Source organism: Mirounga angustirostris, unplaced genomic scaffold (genome assembly GCF_029215605.1).
Source record: "Mirounga angustirostris isolate CCGP_5_RB_7025 unplaced genomic scaffold, mMirAng1.0.hap1 SCAF_8, whole genome shotgun sequence".
Lineage (NCBI taxonomy): Eukaryota > Metazoa > Chordata > Mammalia > Carnivora > Phocidae > Mirounga > Mirounga angustirostris.
The window spans coordinates 135775868-135797540 of NW_026991716.1; the positions used below are offsets into that span (position 1 = coordinate 135775868).

Genomic DNA, 21673 nt, shown 5'->3' on the forward strand with positions numbered 1-21673 from the left:
GCTCGCCCCGCGGCCCTGAGACGCGCTCCGCCGCTCCCCCGCCCCCGCCCCCCGGCGGCCCTCGTTGCGCCCGGCCCGGCCCCTATGGGGCAGGAGGGAGCCAGGGAGCCGCTGGCCGTGCAGCCCACGAGCCGCCGCCGCGACCCTCGGCCGGGGCGGCCCCGGCAGCGTCGCGCGGGGGCCGCGGTCTGGGCTCGGCGGCCAGGCGCGCCGGCGCGGGGTCGCAGCGCGAGCAGCGCCCGGGCTGTTGCCGAGCCCGCTCCTGACAGAATAACGTGCTCCGTTTCCCCACCCACCCCTGGGAGGGGTTGCCGGTGCCGCGAGCTGCCTCCCAGTTTCCATCGCTCTCTCCTGGGGAGGATCCGCCGCCGGGAGGAAGGATTAGAATAAACCTGGCCGCGGCGCCGAAGTGGCTCCCGAGGAAGCCGGCGCCGGGGCCGCCGCCTCGTGTCCCCTCGGGGCGCAGCGCTCGGGGGTCGGCCGGCCGGAGCCGAGGCGCGGCCGGCGGGCCGAGGGCGGCGGGGCCGAGCGAGCGGCTGTGCGAGGGGGCGGGCGCGTGGCGAGCCGGGGGCCGGCCGGGCGGCCCCTCGCGCCCCGCGGGGCCCCGGAGCCCCGGTACGCGGGCTGGAAGCGACTGAGGACCGGCGCCGCGGGCTGCGGGCGAGCACCGTCCCTCCCGGAGGGGGACCCGGCTATGACAGCTGGACTCCCGCAAGGGTTAACCTGGGTGTCCTCGGCAAAGTTGTCGCCGAGCCGGGAGCCGGCGTAGGGGCCGCGGCGGCGCGGCTCGGGGGGCGGCCGGGCGGCCGGCGGCGGTCGTGGCTCGGCGGGGCCCGCGCGGCCGGGGGGCTTCTGGGGGCGTGCGCCCCCAGCCGGCTGCCCTCGTGGATGCCTCCCGGCGGCGGCGGGCCCATGAAAGACTGCGAGTACAGTCAGATCAGCACCCACAGCTCCTCCCCCATGGAGTCGCCCCACAAGAAGAAGAAAATCGCGGCCCGGAGGAAATGGGAGGTTTTCCCGGGAAGAAACAAGTTCTTCTGCAACGGCAGGATCATGATGGCCCGGCAGACGGGCGTCTTCTACTTGACTCTCATCCTCATCCTGGTCACTAGCGGACTCTTCTTCGCCTTCGAGTAAGTGGCAGCGAAAGCTCCGCGACGCCCTGCTCCCCTCGCCTCCCCCGACCCCTGCCCCTCCTTTCTCTACTTTCGTTTTCTAGAAGCCTTATTTGCTGTACATTGTTATATAATGCAGACCCACTTCTCCCTCTTTTTCTTTTGAAGGTCTGTTTGCTCCTTGGTCCCCAGAGGTAATGCAGTCCTGGGTCGGGCTTTGGGAGTGGAGAGGGGAGAGGGCACGCTTGGAAGGTGGTTGGCACCTCGCAGGTGACTGATTCTTGGTGCTGTCTCAACTGAGTTTGGAGGCTAGCAAGCCAGCCCAGATGTAGCCTTGTGTGGGAAGGGAGGATGAGGCGGATTCCTCAGTCAGGGATAAATACAATTGACTTCCTTTCTTGCTCACAAGCTATAGGGCATCTTGTTAAGCTCATTTACTAAATCTTCTAGCTACCTTCGCTGAATAGTGAAGAATCTTGGTTATTTCAGGTTTACAAGTGTAGGCCACCCAAGGTGGCCTGGAAGGATAATTTCATTTTTTCATTCTCCTTAGGTGATCACTCTTGATCAACAATTTCTGATTTATCATGAGGTTTCTAAACTCTTCACTTTTAAAAAAAGTTTCAATAAAAAATATTGGAAATACACACTTTCTTCCCCCCCCCCCCCCATGTTGGGGAACAGGTGAAAGGAGACTTTCTCAGCCTGTTCAGGAAAAGTATGACACTGAATGGTAACTTCTGTTTCCAGAAACAGTACTTTGGGACTTTAGGGCTTTAATTTGAAAAAAGTGCATGCAAGTCTTTGCCGTTTTCAGGAAAATCAAGTTGGCTAGTAGCAACTGTCCTCCTGCCAACTAATGAAAGATCTTCTTATTTATTAATAGATTAGATAAAGTACTTTAACCACATTCCAGAATCAATTTCAATTGCTTTTATTGGGTCCAACATTTGCAATGCAGCTTCTTATGTAATTCCTGGTATCCTATGTACAATAAAAGTTGTAGCTACTCCCCCACTACACTCCCCCCACAAAAAACAATACATTTATTGGGGGTTCTTTGCGTTTCCTGTATCCTGCTTATCATGGGGCATGGTACCCATTCAGTCTCCATCTTCTGTTGCATAGGGTTAATTAAACCTTTGTGTTTATTTACTTTTGTCTCTGGTAAGTATTAATAGGCTCTGATTTTGTGCCCAGTGTTTGGTATTCCAAATGCCATCTCAATCAGAAATGAATGATCTCTTGACAATGTAATACTTTTCACGTAAAGCCCTCTGACTCTGAGGGGAAACATTTTGCATCTGAACATTGTGCTATGATGAACAGTTTTAGCAGGATTGAGGTGAGGAGAAAGATCTCAGAGGTAAGCCACGCAGCGCCCCCAGGCCTCACACACAACCCCTCCATTTCTGACTATGTACATTTCCCAGGTCTCTTCCAGAAGTTTAACTTTGGGGCCCATTTGCAACTAGGGTGGAGCCTGTTGGGGGCCTCCGGGATGGGAGGGGGAGGGTATGAAAAGGCTTTGGGAATGGCAGGAGAAATGCTCTGTTCCTCCTCTCTTGCTCCCCTTGTCCCCTTCCAGAGGCAGCCACTCATCCTTACAGACCTGGGTCTGAGTCATAATAGATTCAGGCACTGGAGTGATGATGCCATGTGATTGAACACAAATGCCATCCTTCGATTGGCTTTCCTTACAGGTGGCCTTCGAGATAGATAGGATTCACTACGTTCCTAATGTTAAAAATGTTTTGAGCTGATCTCTATTGGCATTTTTTGCTCTTTTTAGCAATTTTAAGAGTGGGGAAAATGGGTTAATTTTGTGAGCTTCAGCCACAGGTGTGTTTCATGCAGGATGATGAATGTTTCATTTTCTGTGTACACCCAAATCCCCACTGTATGTTTAGAGATCCCATCTAGTTGTACTTACTGTCTTTTATTTTCTTTATTTAAGTATTGCTTTTAAGCAAACCATCATAAATTCATTTTCGCGTCTTAAGCTCTGCGTGTGTTTCTTCCAAGAGTTCCCCAAAGTCCTCACTAGTAGGTTGTTAAGGATCTTTTTCTGCATCAGCATTTTGTTAACCAGTGACTGTAGGAATAAACATGTGTGCTAGGATTTTATTAGGTACTCTTGGTAACTTCCTTTTTAGATAAGCTCTGTGTGTGTGTGTGTGTGTGTTCGGTCTCCATGAGTGTTGCTTCAATTACGCAATTTGAAATTTCAAGAAAATAGGCCAATCCTGGCCTGATGCCTCAGTTGGGAAAAATCATAGGGCTGTTCAAACTATAGAATATAATGGTTTGGCTAAGAATATCGTCACTGTGTTGCTTTTAAGTTCTTTATCATCACTAATGACAAAGGGAAATTAAATGACTCTGGCCAAATTAATTTGATAGACTCAGAGAAGCAATTAGTTCCATGCATAGGATATGAAATGGCACAGCCTAAAAGAGATCAAGAGAAAATGCCAGTTTTGTCTGCTCACTGCCTGCCTTCCTTCTGCCCTTTCTTTAGGTATTTATTGAGCACATACTATGTGTTTGCCTATTTGGATTAATTTCATGTCTGGATAACTTTAATATTAGTAGAATTCGTGTTCAAACGTCAGAGTCCATGTTTCCCCATACCGTTAACAAAAGGCAAGTACAACATTTGAGAAGAAGACACAGGGCTTAGCTTCAGACCTCCTTTTTCTGTAACTCTTCGCCCACCCTACCTCTCATTCCCAACCTTGAGCAGAGGACAAGGAAGTTTGTCCAAGAGAAAGGGACTTACTTTTTAGAGCACAGCCACAGGTGTTGATACTGCCCCTCCAACCCTGGGGAAAAGGCAGGGTGGGAATGATTATTTCCACATTGCAGATGAAGTGACAGAGGCATAGAGAAGTGAAATAACCAAGGGTCACACACCAACTAGTGGCAGGGCTTCAGACTGCGAAGCCCATGCCCTTTCTGACCCACGGTGCTCTCCCTTCAAGTATAGAATAGTGCTTAAAGGTATGGACTTTGGAAGGACAGATCCCAAGATTCTAAACAAAAGTATGACCCTGGGCAAATAATTTGACTTTCTAAGCCTCAGTTTCCCAGTCTGTTAAATGGGATTAATAATATCTACCTTAAAGTGTTACGGAGATTAAATAAAAAAGTATAGTTAGTACAGTGTCTCATACATAGTCAGTACTCCATAAGCAGCACATATTATTAGAGCAAACCTTAGAAGTAGCCTTCCCAGGACTCTCTTTTCTGAGAGCCTTTGAAGGAGGGAGTAAGTGGGTTAATAAGCAAGTATAACAGTGGTAGCACATTGGGCTGAAAAAAATGCAGATCTGTGTAGTTTGCAGTTGAAATAAAGACCTTCGTATGAGTCTGAGGAGTGGCTTCACTCTTGCCCCTTTAGAGTGGGAGTCCTGCAGAGAAGTCTGGGACCCCTCCTTGTCCAGACCTGAGCAGGAGCCCTGAGGAAGCCTCCCAGAAGCAGGGACTGGATTTCATTTCTGTTTTCAGAGCTACCATCTTAGAACCATGAAGACAGTAAAGAAAGCTACTAGAAGCTACCTGATGCAACTCCGCTCATTTTCAAGTAGGGCCGGGCTATGTATTTTGGGGCATCTTGTGTTCAGCATATGTACTGATAGAGAATGCTAGCATTTTGTAGCTGTATTCAAGATGGAAGGAAGTTGCTCACAGTGCTGTCGAGACTTGTCACTGCTCCTTGCAGTTACTGAAGGCCCGGTTCATCTGAGACTCACAGCAACGTCCTCATTCTCACATCCCCAGAAGTACAATTTGAAAAGATCAGTGAACTTTATCAAGTCGTGTCTCTTCTTCTCTGACATACACATACTTACAGTCTGTCCTTGTTTCGAGTTGAAATTTTGAAAATAAAAAGTCTTTGGTCCTGAACTATTGACATCTCATAGTCTCCGATCACAGGGGCAGAAAGAAGGAGATGAACCAGGCAGCCAGGTGAGGCTGGTGTTTCCAGGTGAGGTGAGGGGAGGCCTGCTCTGATCTTGGACTTGACGGTTTCCCAGTTCCATGCTGTGGTCACAGACAGTTTGGAGGTGTGACTGGGGCTGAAACACTTGGGAATGTGGACGCATTCTTAAATTTCTTGTCACTAGAAGTCCATTGATGATTTTTTTTTTTAAGCCATATGTTTTCTTTTCCCCTCTCCTTCCATTTCTCCTTCCCTCCTTCCCTTTGTTTCTTCTTCTTCCTCCTCCTCCTTCTTTCTTTGGCTAATCCCCTCTGAAATAATTAATGACTAATTGGTAGTCAGTGGGACTAGGGTGAAGTTTGCTTTGATGATTGAACAAGGGCCTGTCCCCCATAAATAAAGGTGCTATTTCCAATAATAACTTCTCCCTTATAGATTGGAAATCCTTTATAATTGGGTAGAAGATGCTACCCTTGTAGCATATAAGGACCCTCTCTTTTCTCAGCTGTCCTATTCAGAACTGCATCAAGTTTTCCACCATCTCAGAAAACCTATGGGAAATGTCCTATCTTCTGGCCAGTTGCTGGCCATGCCGCGCATTGTAGAACACGGAGGGGTTGATGGTAGATGATAGTAGATGACCATCGGGAAGTTACCCTGAACAGTCCCTATTAACCAGGTATATGGTGTCAAGGACACTTTATAACTTGCTATGGACCCACACAAGAATTTTAGCTAGCTTCAAAACCTTATTATTGGCCTCTTGACATGAGGGCACTAACCCATTCATTTGTGTGTAAGGTCAACACATGTAAGTTCCATGAGGATAAGGGAATGTGTTAGTTTTGTTCACTGTTGTCCTCTGGTACCTAAAACAGTATCTGGTATGTAGCAGGCTCTTGGTGAATATTCGTTGTTCATGGAATAATGGCAATCTTGAAAGGCTCTGAAAAATAACTTCCTTGTGCTTTAGTTTTTCATCTTATAAAGTTGCCAACATTAATAAAATTTATAATTAATAATGCCTTCTAGAACACATTTGCCTTAGAAGCTTTGATTATTAGATGTAATTCTTCTGATTTTAGAATCAGGTCTCATCCCTTTTCAAGTGCGTTAATTGAAGCAGAGGAAATAAAAGGTTTTCTTAGTTACTTAGAAAACTAGTGACAGAGTTGGGATGTTCACTTGGCTAACTAAGACTTCTTTCTAGTTTTTCTTTATTTTTAAACTAAATGCTTTAAGCAACTAAAGCACTCTGTGATGTATAAGAATGTTACCCAACTACCATCAGTACCTGGAATAATTTCAAATTTTAATGGGTTCTTGACTTTGGATACTTGAATTTATTTAATAAAACTCTTAAGGATACTGTTGACTCTCAGCTAGTAGCAAGTGATACCAAGTTATACAGAAAGAATGCCTGAGGTTCCCCAAATAGGGTAATGATGGTCAATTATTTAATGGACTATATCTACATAACCTGAAGATTTTTCCTTTGCAGAGCAATGTTGCACGTAATTTATTCATTGCAGAGTTACTATGTCTTAGCAAGATAATTTAAGTTAAGTGTTTCAGGGAAGTGTATTCCTTTTTTTTTTTTTTTTTTTTTGTAGTTGAGGTTGTTGGGAAAGGGAAAACACTGGTGGTCAATAGATACTTCTAATTAGCTACATCCAGGAACTTGGATCTGATAAAAAAAAGTTGGCTCAGGTAAGGGTTGGGGACCATATTAATGCCTTTGTTTAGTTCACTAAATGTAAAAGTTGGTCCCAATTCAAACTAATTTTTATAAACTGGATGATCTTCTACCTCCTCAATTTCTGCCCTTTAAAAAATGTAATAGACTCATACAGAAGATTCTATGTAACATACATGCAAGTTTTGAAATAAAATACTGTAAAGACTACCTGTGCAACTAACACTCGACTCAAGAACCACATCAATACTGGGGCTTTTGAATCTCCTCACACCCTCTGGGTTTCAGCTCTGATCCATCTCCCTGCCCCTCCCTGAGGTCTTCACCACCTGAGCTCAGTCATTATTAACACCTTGCCTCTTTTTCCTCAAGCTTTCTTAATGTATGCATACCCAAACAACAGATTGTTTAGTTTGGCTTATTTTCCTATACAAAAAATATAAAGAAAAATTTCTTTTATATATATATATAATATTTTTTATATATAAAATTTCCACCATCTCAGAAAACCTATGGGAAATGTCCTATCTTCTGGCCAGTTGCTGGCCATGGCACGCATTGTAGAACATGGAGGGGTTGATGGTAGATGATAGTAGATATGTATATATATATATATATAACAGTGATAGCACATTGGGCTGAAAAAAAACAGATTCTAGTATATATATATAAAGTAAAGAAATGTTTTACAGATATAAAAAAAACTCCATCTCTGTCCTTTTCCCTCCCTCTCTCTGGACCGTTAAAAAGTAAGTCGCAGACACCATGTCCTTTTATATCCAATTTTTTCAGCATTTAATTCTTAAGAAAAGACATTTTCTTATGTAAACATGGTATTGTTAACCCTCAGACACAGGTTTGAGCTGCACGGGTCCACTTAAGTATGGATTTTTTTCACAGTACAGTACTATAAATGTATTTGCTCTTCCTTATGGTTTTCTTAATAGCATTTTCTTTTCTCTAGCTTACTTATTGTAAGAATACAGTGTATAATACATATAACATACAAAATATCTGTTGATGGACTGTTTATGTTATCATAAGGCTGCTGGTCAACAGTAGGCTATTAATAGTTAAATTTTGAGGGTGTTGAAAGTTATACACCAATTTTCAACTGTGTGGGGTGGAATGGGGTTGTCACCCAACCCCCATTTTGTTCAAGAGTCAACTATAATAGTATCAATTTCAGTAAATTTAATGTGGCTACCACAGTCCGTATTCAAATTTTATTGTTAGCTTTAAGTTTATGATCGTGGTATTTGTTTTGTGCTTATCTGATATGTATTATTTCTCTTTTCTTCTAGCCTTCATTTAGGTGAACCGTGTATTTTTTTTTTTTAAAGATTTTATTTATTTATTTGAGAGAGAGAGACACAGCAAGAGAGGGAACACAAGCAGGGGGAGTGGGAGAGGGAGAAGCAGGCTCCCCGCTGAGCAGGGAGCCCGATGCGGGGCTTGATCCCAGGACCTGGGATCATGACCTGAGCCGAAGGCAGATGCTTAACGACTGAGCCACCCAGGCGCCCCTGAACCATGTATTTTTAATATTCCATTTTATTTCCTTTAAAAAATTTAGGCTATATTCCTTTGTATTTTTTTTAGTAGTTATTTAAATATTTTATTTATTTATTTGACAGAGAGAGAGAAAGGAAGAGCAAGAGAGGGGACACAAGCAGGGGGAGTGGGAGAGAGGGAAGCAGGCTTCTGGCTGAGCAGGGAGCCCGATGCAGGGCTCGATCCCAGGACCCTGAGATCATGACCTGAGCTGAAGGCAGACGCTTAATGCCTGAGCCACCCAGACGCCCCTTTTTTAATAGTTATGTAAGAGATCAGAATATTCATCTTTACCCTACCTCCAAATAGTAATACTGTACTTCACGATGTAGGAAACTTAAAACATTATAATTCTACTTACTTCTCCCACCCTTTGTAACTCTGTTGTCATATACTATATATCTGTGTGTGCTATAAGCCCAGTAATGTTACTACTTTAAAGCTGTCAATAGTATGTAAAATATACCTGTATGAAACAATGATAATTTAAAATAAAACATACCCGCATATAAAAGCCAAAAAAATACATTTATACATATATAAAATAGAGATAATTTTAAATGGAATTTTATGTTTATCTTTACATATTTACCATTTCTAGTACTATTTATTTCTTCCATCTATATCATTTCCCTTGGGCCTAAAGTACTTCTTTTAGCATTTCTTGGTGCAGGGCTGCTGGTGACAAGTTCTTTTAGATTTTGCTTTTTCTGAAAATGTTTGCCTTCATTTTTAAAGGATAGAAGATATTTTCACTGGATATAGGATTCTAGTTTGACAGTTGTTTGAATCAGAACTTTGAAGATATTGGCCCACTGTCTTCTGGTCTCTTGTTTCTGATGAGAAGTTAGTCTTTATTTTTAGCATTTTCCTCTGTGGTATATAATGGGTGAGTTTTTTACCAGCTGATTTTCTTTTTATCTTTTTGTTTGTTTGTTTTCAACAGCTGAACTATGACATGCCCAGGTGTAGTTTTCTTTCTACTTATATGGCTCAGGGTTTGCTAAGACTTCTGGGATCTGTGGGTTGATATCTTCCATCAGTTTTAGAACTTTTTCATCCATTATTTCTTCAAATATTTCTTTTGTCCCTCTCTTATCCCATTTTTTTTTTAAAGATTTTATTTATTTATTTAAGACAGAGAATGAGAGAGAGCACATGAGAGGGGTTAGGGTCAGAGGGAGAAGCAGACTCCCCGCCGAGCAGGGAGCCCGATGCGGGACTCGATCCCGGGACTCCAGGATCATGACCTGAGCCGAAGGCAGTCGCTTAACCAACTGAGCCACCCAGGCGCCCTCTTATACCATTTTTAAAAATAGGGCGCCTGGGTGGCTCAGTCATTAAGCGTCTGCCTTCGGCTCAGGTCATGATCTCAGGGTCCTGGGATCGAGTCCCACATCGGGCTCCCTGCTCGGCAGGAAGCCTGCTTCTCCCTCTCCCACTCGCACTGCTTGTGTTCCTGCTCTCGCTATCTCTCTCTCTGTCAAATAAATAAATAAAATCTTTAAAAAAAAAAAATCTGTGTGTATGTGTTTCAGTTTGAATAATTCCTGTTGCTCTGACTTTGTTTACTGATCCTTCTGCTGTGTCTTGTTTATGTTAAACCATCTGTAATGTCTTATTTTTTTTTATTTTGAGCATTTCTACATTACAAAATAGTTTTTTATATAAATAAAAAAATAATTTCTATTCTTCTCCTGAAATCTCCATCCATTTATGTCCATATTTTCCACTGGATCTTTTAACATATATATATATATATATATATTTTTTTTTTTTCCTTTTCTTTTTTTTTGTAGTTATTCTAAACTTCTTGCCTAATGATTCCAGCAGCTATATTATCTCTGGGTCTACTTCTTTGGTTTTTTCTTCTCTTGACTATGGGTTATATTTTCTCCCTTCTTTGTGTGTCTCATAATTTTTGATTGCATGTCAGATATTGTGTGTAAAAGAATTGTAGAGGATGCAGCAATTTATTTATTTTTATTTTTATTTTTTTAAGATTTTTTATTTATTTATTTGACAGAGACACAGTGAGAGAGAGGGAACACAAGCAGGGGAAGTGGGAGAGGGAGAAGCAGGCTTCCCGCTGAGCAGGGAGCCGGATGTGGGGCTTGATCCCAGGACCCTGGGATCATGACCTGAGCCGAAGGCAGATGCTTAACGGCTGAGCCACCCAGGCGCCCCAAGGATGCAGCAATTTAAAAGGGCATATCATGCTACGTGTATGTGGGCTGAGTAAATCTAATTTGTTATTGAAATGGGTGTGGTCTGTACTGAAGCTTTAGTTAGATCCATTTCATCATTGAGTTCAACTCTTTTGAGGGCAGAGACTTTCCCTTTAGCAGGAATTGGGATCTGAATTCTTTATGCTTTATAGCCCAGCCCAGTACCAGCTTACCAACTGTGGAAGATTTCTCAGCCAGTCCATTAGCATTTTGGGCTACTGGGGAGTTTTCTTTGCTTTTAGCCCTGTCCCAACCTTCTTCATCTCAGCCCACCTCTCTTGGTCCAGCTGCCTGGCCTCAGCTTTTGGAGGGTTGCTGCAGTGCCTACAGTGAAGGCCTGAAGCGCATAAGGGAGATTTTCTCAGTTTCCATGCTCTGATCCCTGCCTTACCCTTGGGAAGGTCTTATATCCCCAGGGCAGTTGCCTCTCAACTCTCCTGCCCTACCCCCCAGCCTTTGGTGTACTCTTGCTGTGTTTTTGGTGAGGATCTATGGGAAGGAGTTGGCTGGTGGTGCAGACTTACTCTGTGGCTCAGGCTCCCAGTATTCTTATCCATGCAGCCATCCATATAGCCATTAAACCTGCTTAAAAATTTACCTGTTTTCTCCTTACTCCTGGATATGGTGGATTCCTGTTTTTCCTGCCACTTCGCTAGGAATGAGAGCAGCTGTTGGCCTTTTTTCTCTTGGGAAGGGCTCAACACATTCAAGCTTCTTTGCATCCTCAGTTCCCTGATATATTTAAAAAAACCGCTTTTGTAGCTAATCTGGCTTGTTCTCATTGTCAGAGTGGGAGTGATTGCTCTTACAACTTTCAGCTTGTGATTTTTCTAACTTAATGTGTTTTTCAGATTCATGTATGTTGTTGCATATATATGTAATTAACTTTTATTGCTATCCTATTTGGTTTGTATAAATACACTCAATTTATTCTTCATACTATTTCTAATCTTTCTTTTTTGGACTTCTTGCTGATTCTTGGCATTTACTATCATTTTAAGGGATAGAATATGCAAAGCTGCCTCTTCATAGGTTTTGATTTCCTAAGTGTGTCCTGGCAATGACTATGACATCTGGGCTCAAATGCTTAGGCCTGGGTAACAGAATTTAGTATGGGATTCAATCTATTATGCTTTTATATGATGGTAAAGTAGTTTTCAAAAGATAAATCATAACTATCACCTAATCATTGAGGTTATATACAATTAAGAGCAAGGTTTACAGGTAAATGAGATCCTTTATCACAAATCTTCATCTGCCATTTTAATTTGATGCTGGTTTTTCATTGATTTAAAAAAAAAAAAAAGCTTAACTTTTTGTCCCCCACTTAAAATACTTTGAGTGTGGAAGCTCTTCTCCGATCCCATGTCTAGCTTAGATACAAACCCTCAGAGTACTAGTAATGAAGGTTCTGTTACTGACCTCTTCTCATGTGGCTGGTTTTAGTTGAAAGTCCTGATAGAAGGGATTTATGATTGAACCAGCCAGCCCTCAGCTCTTGTAGACTCTTCAGTCTCCCTGGTGCTCTACATGAGAGAGAAAATCTCTTTCTCTGCCATGAGCAGTCCCAGAATGAAGAGAGAGGTGACAACTCTGTGTGTGCGTATCCTTTTCCCCTGACTCCATTCTTCTAATCTGTAGAAGCTGTGCTATCCTTAATTTAGGCCTATTTTTGCCTCTTCCTCCTTGTCCCTTCACAGCTGGGAGCTAACACACCATTGGAATAGGCTTCCCTGTCTCCCTCTAGAGAATTTTGAGGTAGACTTTCTTTCAACTGTAATGAGACCTTTAATTTTAGAACATTTTAAGCACATTTGGACAGAACACACCATTTTTAAAAATAGGAATACAATAATTTCCATACATCTTCAAACTGAGTTTTAAAAATTGCTGACCTCAAAGTCCATGGGAACCTGGTCTGTTGAGAGCCATCAAATATGACAAGGCTGGTGGCTGATAGAGGAGGGTGTCAGCCAGTGGCCCTCTGGGGCTGGATGTGGTTTGTCTTCAGGTAGCCTTATCAGCAGAGGAATGGCTGTCTAACTCACTTGGGAAAGGATTTAAGTTCCTTAAGTCTGGTGTCTTTTCAGGCACTTCTCAAGAATACAGAGAAACAGCTTATTTTAACACAAAACACTGGAGTCTATTAGAGGTGTTTGTTCTACTTGCTGAGATGAGAAATTATTGCCTCCCCTTGTACAGCTAGTAAAAATAAAATGAGTCCCCAAAATGTGTATTCCTGACTACTTTCTTGACAAAATCTAGTGTCCTTCTTTCTTGTTTTTGTTTTTCCCTTTCTGTCAATGGTGTAGGGGATTGTGACTACTTTCTCTTTACTTGAAACTTTTTCTTCCTTTATTTAGCTTGAGGATGTTCATCTCCTGCTTACCATTTTCTTTTTCTTTTTCTTCTGTATATCTGTTGTTTCCTGCTTGCCCTGAATTCATTTTGCTCATCCCCCTTCTCCCTTTCTTACTTTCTTGAGCAAGTTTGAATCATCATAATGATCCCTCTTGCCTCTTCCAATGTGATTTTCATCTCTTGCTCTCCTTCTCCCTTACTTGGAGCACCAATCTTCTAGTCTTGAATTACTCCTGTCTGTGGAGATCTCTTCCCCAGGTGTCCTCTGATGCCCAGGGAGCAAGGCATAGAGCACCGCATGTGTTGTTCCTGGATCCATCACTGTGAGTGAAGAGAATCCCTCCCTGGTCCCCAGTACTGCAGTTTCCCCTTTTCTCACGTACTTCAGCCCTTCATCCTCTATTGATCCTTTCCTTTGATGTCTCTTGGGCTGTATTCTTCTTCTCTGTGTCCATACTGATGTGGTCGTTTTCAAACATATTCGTAAAATCTTTAACTCTCTTTCCATTAAAAAAAATGGAGTATAATTCTTCACCCTTTGAATGTGGGTCTGCCTTAGTACTCCATTCTAAAGAATAGAACATGGCAGAAGTGATGTATGTGATTTCTGAGGCTAGGTTGGACATGTGATGAAGCTTTCATCTAGTGCATGAGTTCTCTCTCTCTCTCACTTGGGACGTGTACCTTTAGAGCTCTGAGCTACCACGTGAGAAGTCTAGCTACATCACATAGAGACTCCGCATAGTACAGAGACCACATAGAGTGAGTCTGGACCATATAGAGAGAGGTGCCATGGACCCCCAGCTCTTTCCGCCCAGCTGTTTGTGTCTTCCTGGCACAGCAGCCAGCTGTGCAAGTGAACTTTCACATGATTCCATCCCCCCTCTTCCCCTAGTCTTTGAGCCACCCCAATGGAAGCCAAATGGAGCAGACATGAACACTTCCTGCCACGTTCTCTCCACATTGCAGATTTGTGAACAAAGTTGTTGTTTTAAGCCACTGCATTTTGGGGGAGGTTTATTAGACTGGAAAACTTAACTACCAGAAATTCTCAAATGAAGTGTTGAGACTGTTTTGGAGTATGCAGCAATGAATGTGTGACTAACACTAAAGTTATAGTGCTGTAGCTTGAGAATTAAGAAAATTTTTTTTGGTAACATCAAGGTTAGCTTTTCTCACTCACTGCTCCAATTCCAGTGTGTCCTTGAGGAGGAAGGAGTTGCAGCTCAGTTCTGCATCCACAATTGTGCATGCCCTGGGTCTCCCTTGGAAGAGGTGTTTTTGTTGTAGGGTAGTTTGAGCTCAGTGGTGTAGGTCCTCATCAGCTCACACCTGGACCACAGTCCCAGCCTTCTTTCTCAAATTTTCTTCTGTGCTGTGTTTGTTACATTTATAGTGATAGAGTCACACACCCATTGCATGGAAAAGTAAATCCACACCAAACTGTTGAAATCTGGTGTTCAAGACCTTTCTACTTTTCTCACAACTTATTAAGATAGATGACAGTCTCTATATTCTTTGAGATCTCTATGCAGACCCATCATCTGTTGATTTTGGAGAGGGTTGAATGTGGAAACGTGACCCTAGTAGGGACTCCTCTTCAATATTGTTGTGTACTAGGATGCTCATTCTTCCTGGGATATTGAGACCGGGATATTGAGACCTGGCTTACCTAGCCATACTTTTGATCCACTGAGGCCTTTCTGGTAACAGCCTATGGTTGCCTTGTGTCTGCAGAGCTATGTTGCCCCAGAAGTGGGCAGCTACACAGCTAGTGACTCCCAGTGATCTGATCTTTTGAGCGGGCCTTAGATGTATATAATAGATGTACTTTATCATCTTGAATGGTACTATTTTGGGGTCTTTTAATGCCATGAATTTCCCATACACACATTCTTGATGACAGATAAGGGCATTTTTGAACATATAAGCCAAAGTCAAGTTAAATTCTGGAGCTATATATATAGCTTATTTGTTTTTCTGACCAGGGAGAAAAATTCTTTGCTTGGATTGCACACTTATTAACTTGGTATAAATTTTCCTGCTTCTCTTTAAGATGGCAATACATGCAAATCAAATGCCAGAATGGTCCCCACACATGTTCAAGAGGTGCTTACTACTGTATTTAGGAAACACACTGACTTTGTGTTTCTGTTTCTACTCCATTAGCTTTATACATATTTTGTGCAGATATTTTAAAAGGTATGGTCTTGTCTTTTATTTTTGTTTATTTTTATTTTTAAAGATTTATTTATTTATTAGTAAGAGAGTGTGTGCAGGGGGAGGGGCAGTGGGAGAGAATCTTCAGGCTGACTCCCTGCTGAGTGCTGAGCAGGGAGCCCGACATGGAGCTCGATCTCAGGACCCATGAGATCATGACATGAGCCAAAACCAAGAGTCTGATGCTCAAATGACTGAGCCACCCAGGTGCCCCAAAAGGTATGGTCTTGTCTTTTTTTTTTTTAAGATTATTTATTTATTTATTTACTTACTTATTTGACAGAGAGAGACACAGTGAGAGAGGGAACACAAGCAGGGGGTATGGGAGAAGGAGAAGCAGGCTTCCTGCTGAGCAGGGAACCTGACGTGGGGCTCGATCCCAGGACCCGGATCATGACCTGAACTGAAGGCAGACGCTTAGCGACTGAGCCACCCAGGCGCCCCGGTATGGTCTTGTCTTTTAAAGGTAAAGAGATACTGAAAGAGAAGCCTACTCTTTGTCCTAAAATTATTCTTTAGTCAGGATTAACATTGAATAAGATTATATACAGGAATTATTTCTTCTTTGGCTCACAATAAAAAAATAAAGGTGAGGAGTATTATTTTTAAACTATATGTCTTTACTGAGCTAGAAAACTATTATCATTTTATTTTTTATTTAAAAGTTGAAGTGGCAACAAAGAGTCCCATTCATTCCTTACTGAACTCTTCCTTCCTCTTGGCTGTGGATGGTTATAGTGATACAAGGAATGGTGGATCTGTTCTCTAGAACATGAGCTTAATATTCTTCTCTAAAGAGGATGTGATCTTTTGGGCTTGGTCCGATCACCCAGAGTTGACCCTAGTTGGTGTCTTCAAGGAAGGTCTCAAGCTTTCCTGAATGCAAGCCCTGATCACGCATGATAGGGAGATTTAAAGTGTAGAAATAAGTGGAATTATTCTGTCTCCTCGTTCTCTCTTTCCTCTGGATAAGTTTTCTATCGCTGCCATAATGGATTGCCACACACTTCGTGACTTAAAATCACACACATTTATTATCTGACAATTCCGTAGATTAGAAGTTGGACATGGGTCCCCCGGAAGGGGCAAGACCTTGGGCCTGATGTCTTTCTCCAGTCACAGGTGGTTTTCTGAGAGGGACTTGGCTGGAAGCTGATGGATCCCCAGATTCCTGCAGCTGGGGAACAAATGCTTCTGTCCTAAAAGAGTAGACAGTGGGGTGGGGGCAGGAGGGGGTCATCTGCATGGCCGGTGACAGCAGCCACCACAGATAGTGACAGTTGAATGTTACAGATGGGTCAGCTACCTGGGGGGGCTGACCCAGGCTGTTGGGGGGGGGGACAAAGAGAGGGAATCCAGCCTGGCAGGCCACCGATGGGATCAGGGCGGCCCCAGTGACCTGAAGGCGTCAGGCAAGGCTCCAGAATAGAGCCTCAAGTGCAGGGGCCTGAGGTGTCCAGGGTGGGGATGTGCTGCTGGGCCTGGACACAGTGTGAAGGCGGAGTAGCAGCCTGCTGGCCTGGGAGGGTCCCTCCCTGACCATTAGGCTTTGCTGCTCTGTCCCCTCTGGGTCTGCATCTTAGGGCCTGCCAAACCAGCCTGCATTTGTGGGGAGAAAGGTGAAGAGAATGCTGGGATTCAGGCTGAACCTGACCTTTAACTAAATTTCCTTCTCAGTGTGAGACTTTGTCATCCGAAGAAGATTTTTTTTTTTAATTTTATTTTATTATGTTATGTTAGTCACCATACAATACATCATTAGTTTTTGATGTGGTGATCCACGATCCATTGTTTTCGTATAACACCCAGTGCTCCATGCAGTATGTGCCCTCCTTAATACCCATCATTGGGCTAACCCATCCCCCCACTCACCTCCCCTCTAAAACCCTCAGATTGTTTCTCAGAATCCATAGTCTCTCATGGTTCATCTCTCCCTCTGATTTCGCCCCCTTCATTTTTCCCTTCCTTCTCCTAATGTCCTCCATGCTATTTCTTATGTTCCACAAATAAGTGGAACCATATGATAATTGACTTTTTCTGCTTGACTTACTTCAATTAGCATAATCTCCTCCAGTCCCATCCATGTTGATGTAAAAGTTGGGTATTCATCTTTTTGGATGGCTGAGTAATAGTCCATTGTATATATGGACCACATCTTTATCCATTCATCTGTTGAAGGGCATCTTGGCTCTTTCCACAGTTTGGCTATTATGGACATTGCTGCTATGAACATTGGGGTGCATATGGTCCTTCTTTTCACTACATCTGTGTCTTTGGGGTAAATACCCAGTAGTGTAATTGCTGGGTCATAGGGTAGCTCTATTTTTAATTTTTTGAGGCACCTCCACACTGTTTTCCAAAGTGGCTGTACCAACTTGCATTCCCACCAGCAATGTAAGAGGGTTCCCCTTTCTCCACAACCAACTGGACAGCCACATGCAGAAGAATTAAACTCGACCATTCTCTAACACCATACACAAAGATAAACTCAAAATGGATGAAAGACCTCAATGTGAGACAGGAATCCATCAAAATCCTAGAGGAGAACATAGGCAAGTAACCTCTTTGACATCGGCTACAGCAACTTCTTTCAAGATACATCTCCAAAGGCTAGTGAAACAAAAGCAAAAATGAACTTTTGGGACTTCATCAAGATAAAAACTTCTGCACAGCAAAGGAAACAGTCAACAAAACAAAGAGGCAACCCACAGAATGGGAGAAGATATTTGCAAATGACACTACAGATAAAGGGCTGGTATCCAAGATCTATAAAGAACTTCTCAAACTCAACACCCAAAAAACAAAGAATCAAGTCAAAAATGGGCAGAAGACATGAACAGACACTTCTCCAAAGAAGACATACAAATGGCTAACAGACACATGAAAAAATGTTCATCATCATTAGCCATGAGGGAAATCCAAATCAAAACCACACTGAGATACCACCTTACACCAGTTAGAAGGGCAAAAATTGACAAGGCACGAAGAAGACTTTTTTTAATTTAAATTCAATTAGCCAACATATAGTACATCTTTAGTTTCAGATGTAAAGTTCAGTAATTGATCAGTTGCGTATAATACCCAGTGCTCATTACATCATGTGCCCTCCTTCATGCCCATCACCCAGTTACCCCAGCCCCTCATGTACCTCCCCTCCAGTGACCCTCAGTTTGTTTCCTATAGTTAAGAGTCTCTCGTGGTTTATCTCCCTCTCTAATGACTTCCCTTTCAGTTTTCCCTCCCTTCCCCTATGATCCTCTGTGCTATTTCTTATATTCCACGTATAAGTGAAATATGATAATTGTCTTTCTCTGATTGACTTATTTCGCTCAGCATAATCCCCTCCAGTTCCATCCACGTCGATGTGAATGGATAAAGAAGGTGTGGTATATATACACACACAATGGAATATTACTTAGCCATCAGAAAGGATGAACACTTACCGAAGAAGATTTTAAAATTGTCATTGTTTTCTTCCCATATCTTCACCAAAGACAGAATATGGGAGTAATTAGTGATGCTCTAGAAAAAGGCTTAAAGAAGTACTCTGTCTTCCAAATCAGGGGGAAACTATGGAGATGTTTTATAAGAACGCAGTAGGTTGTACCAAACTGAAGTATTTCTTCTGTATTTTAGAAGAAATATTGTCATTCTTATTTTTATTTATTATTTATTTCCATTTTTTTTTGTTAGAGAAAGGCGTTTTGTAGTCCTAATGGTTCCTCTACCAGTAAGGCTGCTCTTGGCAGCTACGCTGAGCAGCATAAGGGAAGGAGAAGAGTCTGACTATGTGTGTGGTAGACATGAAGGGCAGGTTTGGCAAGTAGCCTGCTTAGTTCCAGAATCTCTGTAGTCTGTTAGGTTCATTCATCCTCCAAAGAAAAGTGGTTTTCCCTGAAGTGTCTGGTCTAATACATTGATCAATGTCATTAAGACATTTATGGACCTAGGCGATATTCTGGAGGGACACCGAGTTGTCTGTTTCCAGACTGTTTGATCAGACTGTGCTTTCCTGGTTACCACACTTGGACTGATAGGAAACACCATCCTTCTGAATGGGGGGGAGGGGCTCCATCTTGTCCCTTCAGACCATCTGGTTTTCCCAACACTTTTCCCATATCTTCCTTCATGAGATTTTCACTCTTCTTTTACTTTTGCTAATATTTCTGGTCCCTTTACTCAATAAATAACTGTTGAGTACTGCATGACAAACACAAGGTGCCATGGCTTGAGGATTATATGTGTATCATGGGGCACCTCCGTGCTGTGTACATTGAGGTGCTCTGGTCTGCTGTTAGGGCCAAGGTCAGTATTTTCTGAGCCTCTGAAAAAGCACCAGGCCATGAGATAAGAAATAAAGTTGTTTGCAGCATCTATGAGAAGAAATTGCATGTATACATCTTTTCTTTAGACAGGCGGAGAGCTCTTTGTAACTTGTGCCTTTTTCCCTCTTAAGATTCTTCTTTCAAAGGTCCAAAAGCAGTTTTTGTTATTATCATTCATATGAAGAAAACGGACTCCGCAGAAGGTTAATGGTTTTGTGAAGAAGAAAGATCTGGAACCAGAAACTCTGCCTTTCACACTCTTTCCACTCCTGGAGCTGGGCTTTTCTACAGGGCTGGAGCCAACCCAGACACGAGCTCTTCCCACGTACATTTCTTTGCACGGCACAGCTTTTTTTGAGGCTGTGCCTGATCTTCCCCATGCTCTGTGGACCCCCTCCTAGGGCCCCGGCTGTCAGGACGGCCCTGATCCTGATGCCCACACTGTGCCTACTGTGGGTGCAGGCCTTGGGTGGGCCCCCAGCAAAGACTGGTCAGACTACTCTGCAAAGGGCCAGGGGTGATGCTATCTGGTCTAGGGGAGTTTTGTTCAGAATTAGTTGGGTCATCACCACCAGGTGACCCTTTCAAAAGCCATAAACACAAAGAAGTTTCTGGGGCCAACCCCTTTCCCCCCACCACATGTAACTTATATACAAAAATAAATTGCAAATCATGAGACTTTTACCTTCTAACAATGGCAGAATTCTGAATAAGCTCCCTGAAGCGGGACTTTTCCCAGTCTTCACGCCCTTGCTGTACTGATGTCCTAAGCTGATGTGTGGTCTGCCCTGGGGTAATTTGCAGAGGTCTCACCCGAGAGAGTTGTTGGGATAGAGTCAGGGCATCTCGGCCCTGTCCACAGTTTGGCTATTGCGGACATTGCTGCAGCAGTGTCCCACTCTTGATCCCAGCTCACGTCTTGATCTCGGGGTCATGCGTTCAAGCCCAGTGTTGCCCAGCATGGAGCCCACTTAAAGAAAGTCATGCTTATCTTCACTGGAGTTCATAGATTTGGCCTTAGACCTTATATAGACAAGGAAACACAAACAGAATTCCCAATGAGCACTCTTGGGGGTAGGAAAGGGGTCTTAATATAATTTCTTCAGTTTGTCCCTTTCAGCACATAGCATTTTGATTTGTCATAAGCCATAATGAAAGTAAATAACTTTCGAGGTGAGGAACCAGAGAATACACTTGGTGAAACTTGTGGTCATTTAGTTGGGTTAGAATGAAATTGTCACTGATGTTTATTTTTTTCTTCTATTTTCGACCCTCACCCAACCTGTGCACCCAGGAGAGGGAAAAACAGCCAATTTCTTTCTTTCCTGTACCACAGACCCACAGCTCCTAGAACCCAGAATTCATGCACTATTGTTCCCTTCCTTAAGGAATAAAAAGGGTGTGAGGCCGGCCTGAGAACTCTGCCTTCATTTGTCACTCTTCTATGGGGAAACACATTCCCAGTTTCAAATAACTTAAGGGGCTGCCTGTTCACCAGAAAAAGAAAGCTCATTTCTTTGGAGCTGATTAGCTAAGCAGAGCTCATTAGCTTAGCTTAGTTTAGCAAGTATGATCTCATTAGCTAATGTGACACCATAACATACACACTGTCAAGCACCAGTGTCGGGGAGAATGAAAGGCGGCCGAGGAAGGCGTGCGCATCTCCCCTGTCCCGGACTCCTGCTAGACCGGCACCAGCATGTGCCCGGACAGGTGCCCTGCACAGTTGGCACAGAGCAGCGTTCCACATGAAGACATTTCCCTGGGGGGCCTGCCTGTGAGGGCCGGGTGCCCGCGAGGGGCTTTCATGGATCATCTTACTTAATCCTCACACAGCCTCGGTAGTAGTTACTGCTATCAGTCCGATTACACATGAGAAAACAGATCTAGTTATAGATCTTTAGAGCGTGTTGTCCATAAAAGCTGAAAGTGGCCAATGGGTGTTTTCTAAAAAGAAGTTTATGTTCTCCTATCCTAATCAGGAGGGCCATTGTTCTGTGTTTGTTGCTTTGTTAGGTAGACCCCCAGTGCTGGCAGAAACCTTAGTGGATATTTGTGGGTTGCTTTCTTGAGAGTCTCTCCATTGTTTTTCTTAAATGTGCAGCTGTCTGGTCCTCAGTTTTGTCCTCTAAAAATGGGACAGTAGTAGCTTCTGGCAGTTTCCTGGCAGCAATCCAAGGAGGGAAGCTACCTGGAGCCTTTCACACTGTGCTTGGCTTGCAGACATT

At 43.3% G+C, this 21673-nt stretch overlaps 1 protein-coding gene across 7 annotated transcripts in view; it reads left to right on the forward strand.

The window, feature by feature from the left end:
- Positions 1–569: 569 nt before the first annotated feature.
- The window catches only part of ZDHHC14 (zinc finger DHHC-type palmitoyltransferase 14), a 275451-nt gene continuing 254347 nt past the window's right edge, over positions 570–21673 (forward strand). For 3 of the 7 annotated variants that reach the window (XM_064598280.1, XM_045865805.3, XM_045865806.3), the window contains exon 1: positions 597–1133. In XM_064598280.1, coding sequence (XP_064454350.1) covers positions 889–1133 — 245 coding nt within the window. In that variant the 5' untranslated portion in view covers positions 597–888. Of the gene's footprint in view, positions 1134–21673 lie in introns of all 7 variants that reach the window. The other 4 variants (XR_010413820.1, XM_064598281.1, XM_054505615.2 and 1 more) reach the window with 3 other exon arrangements.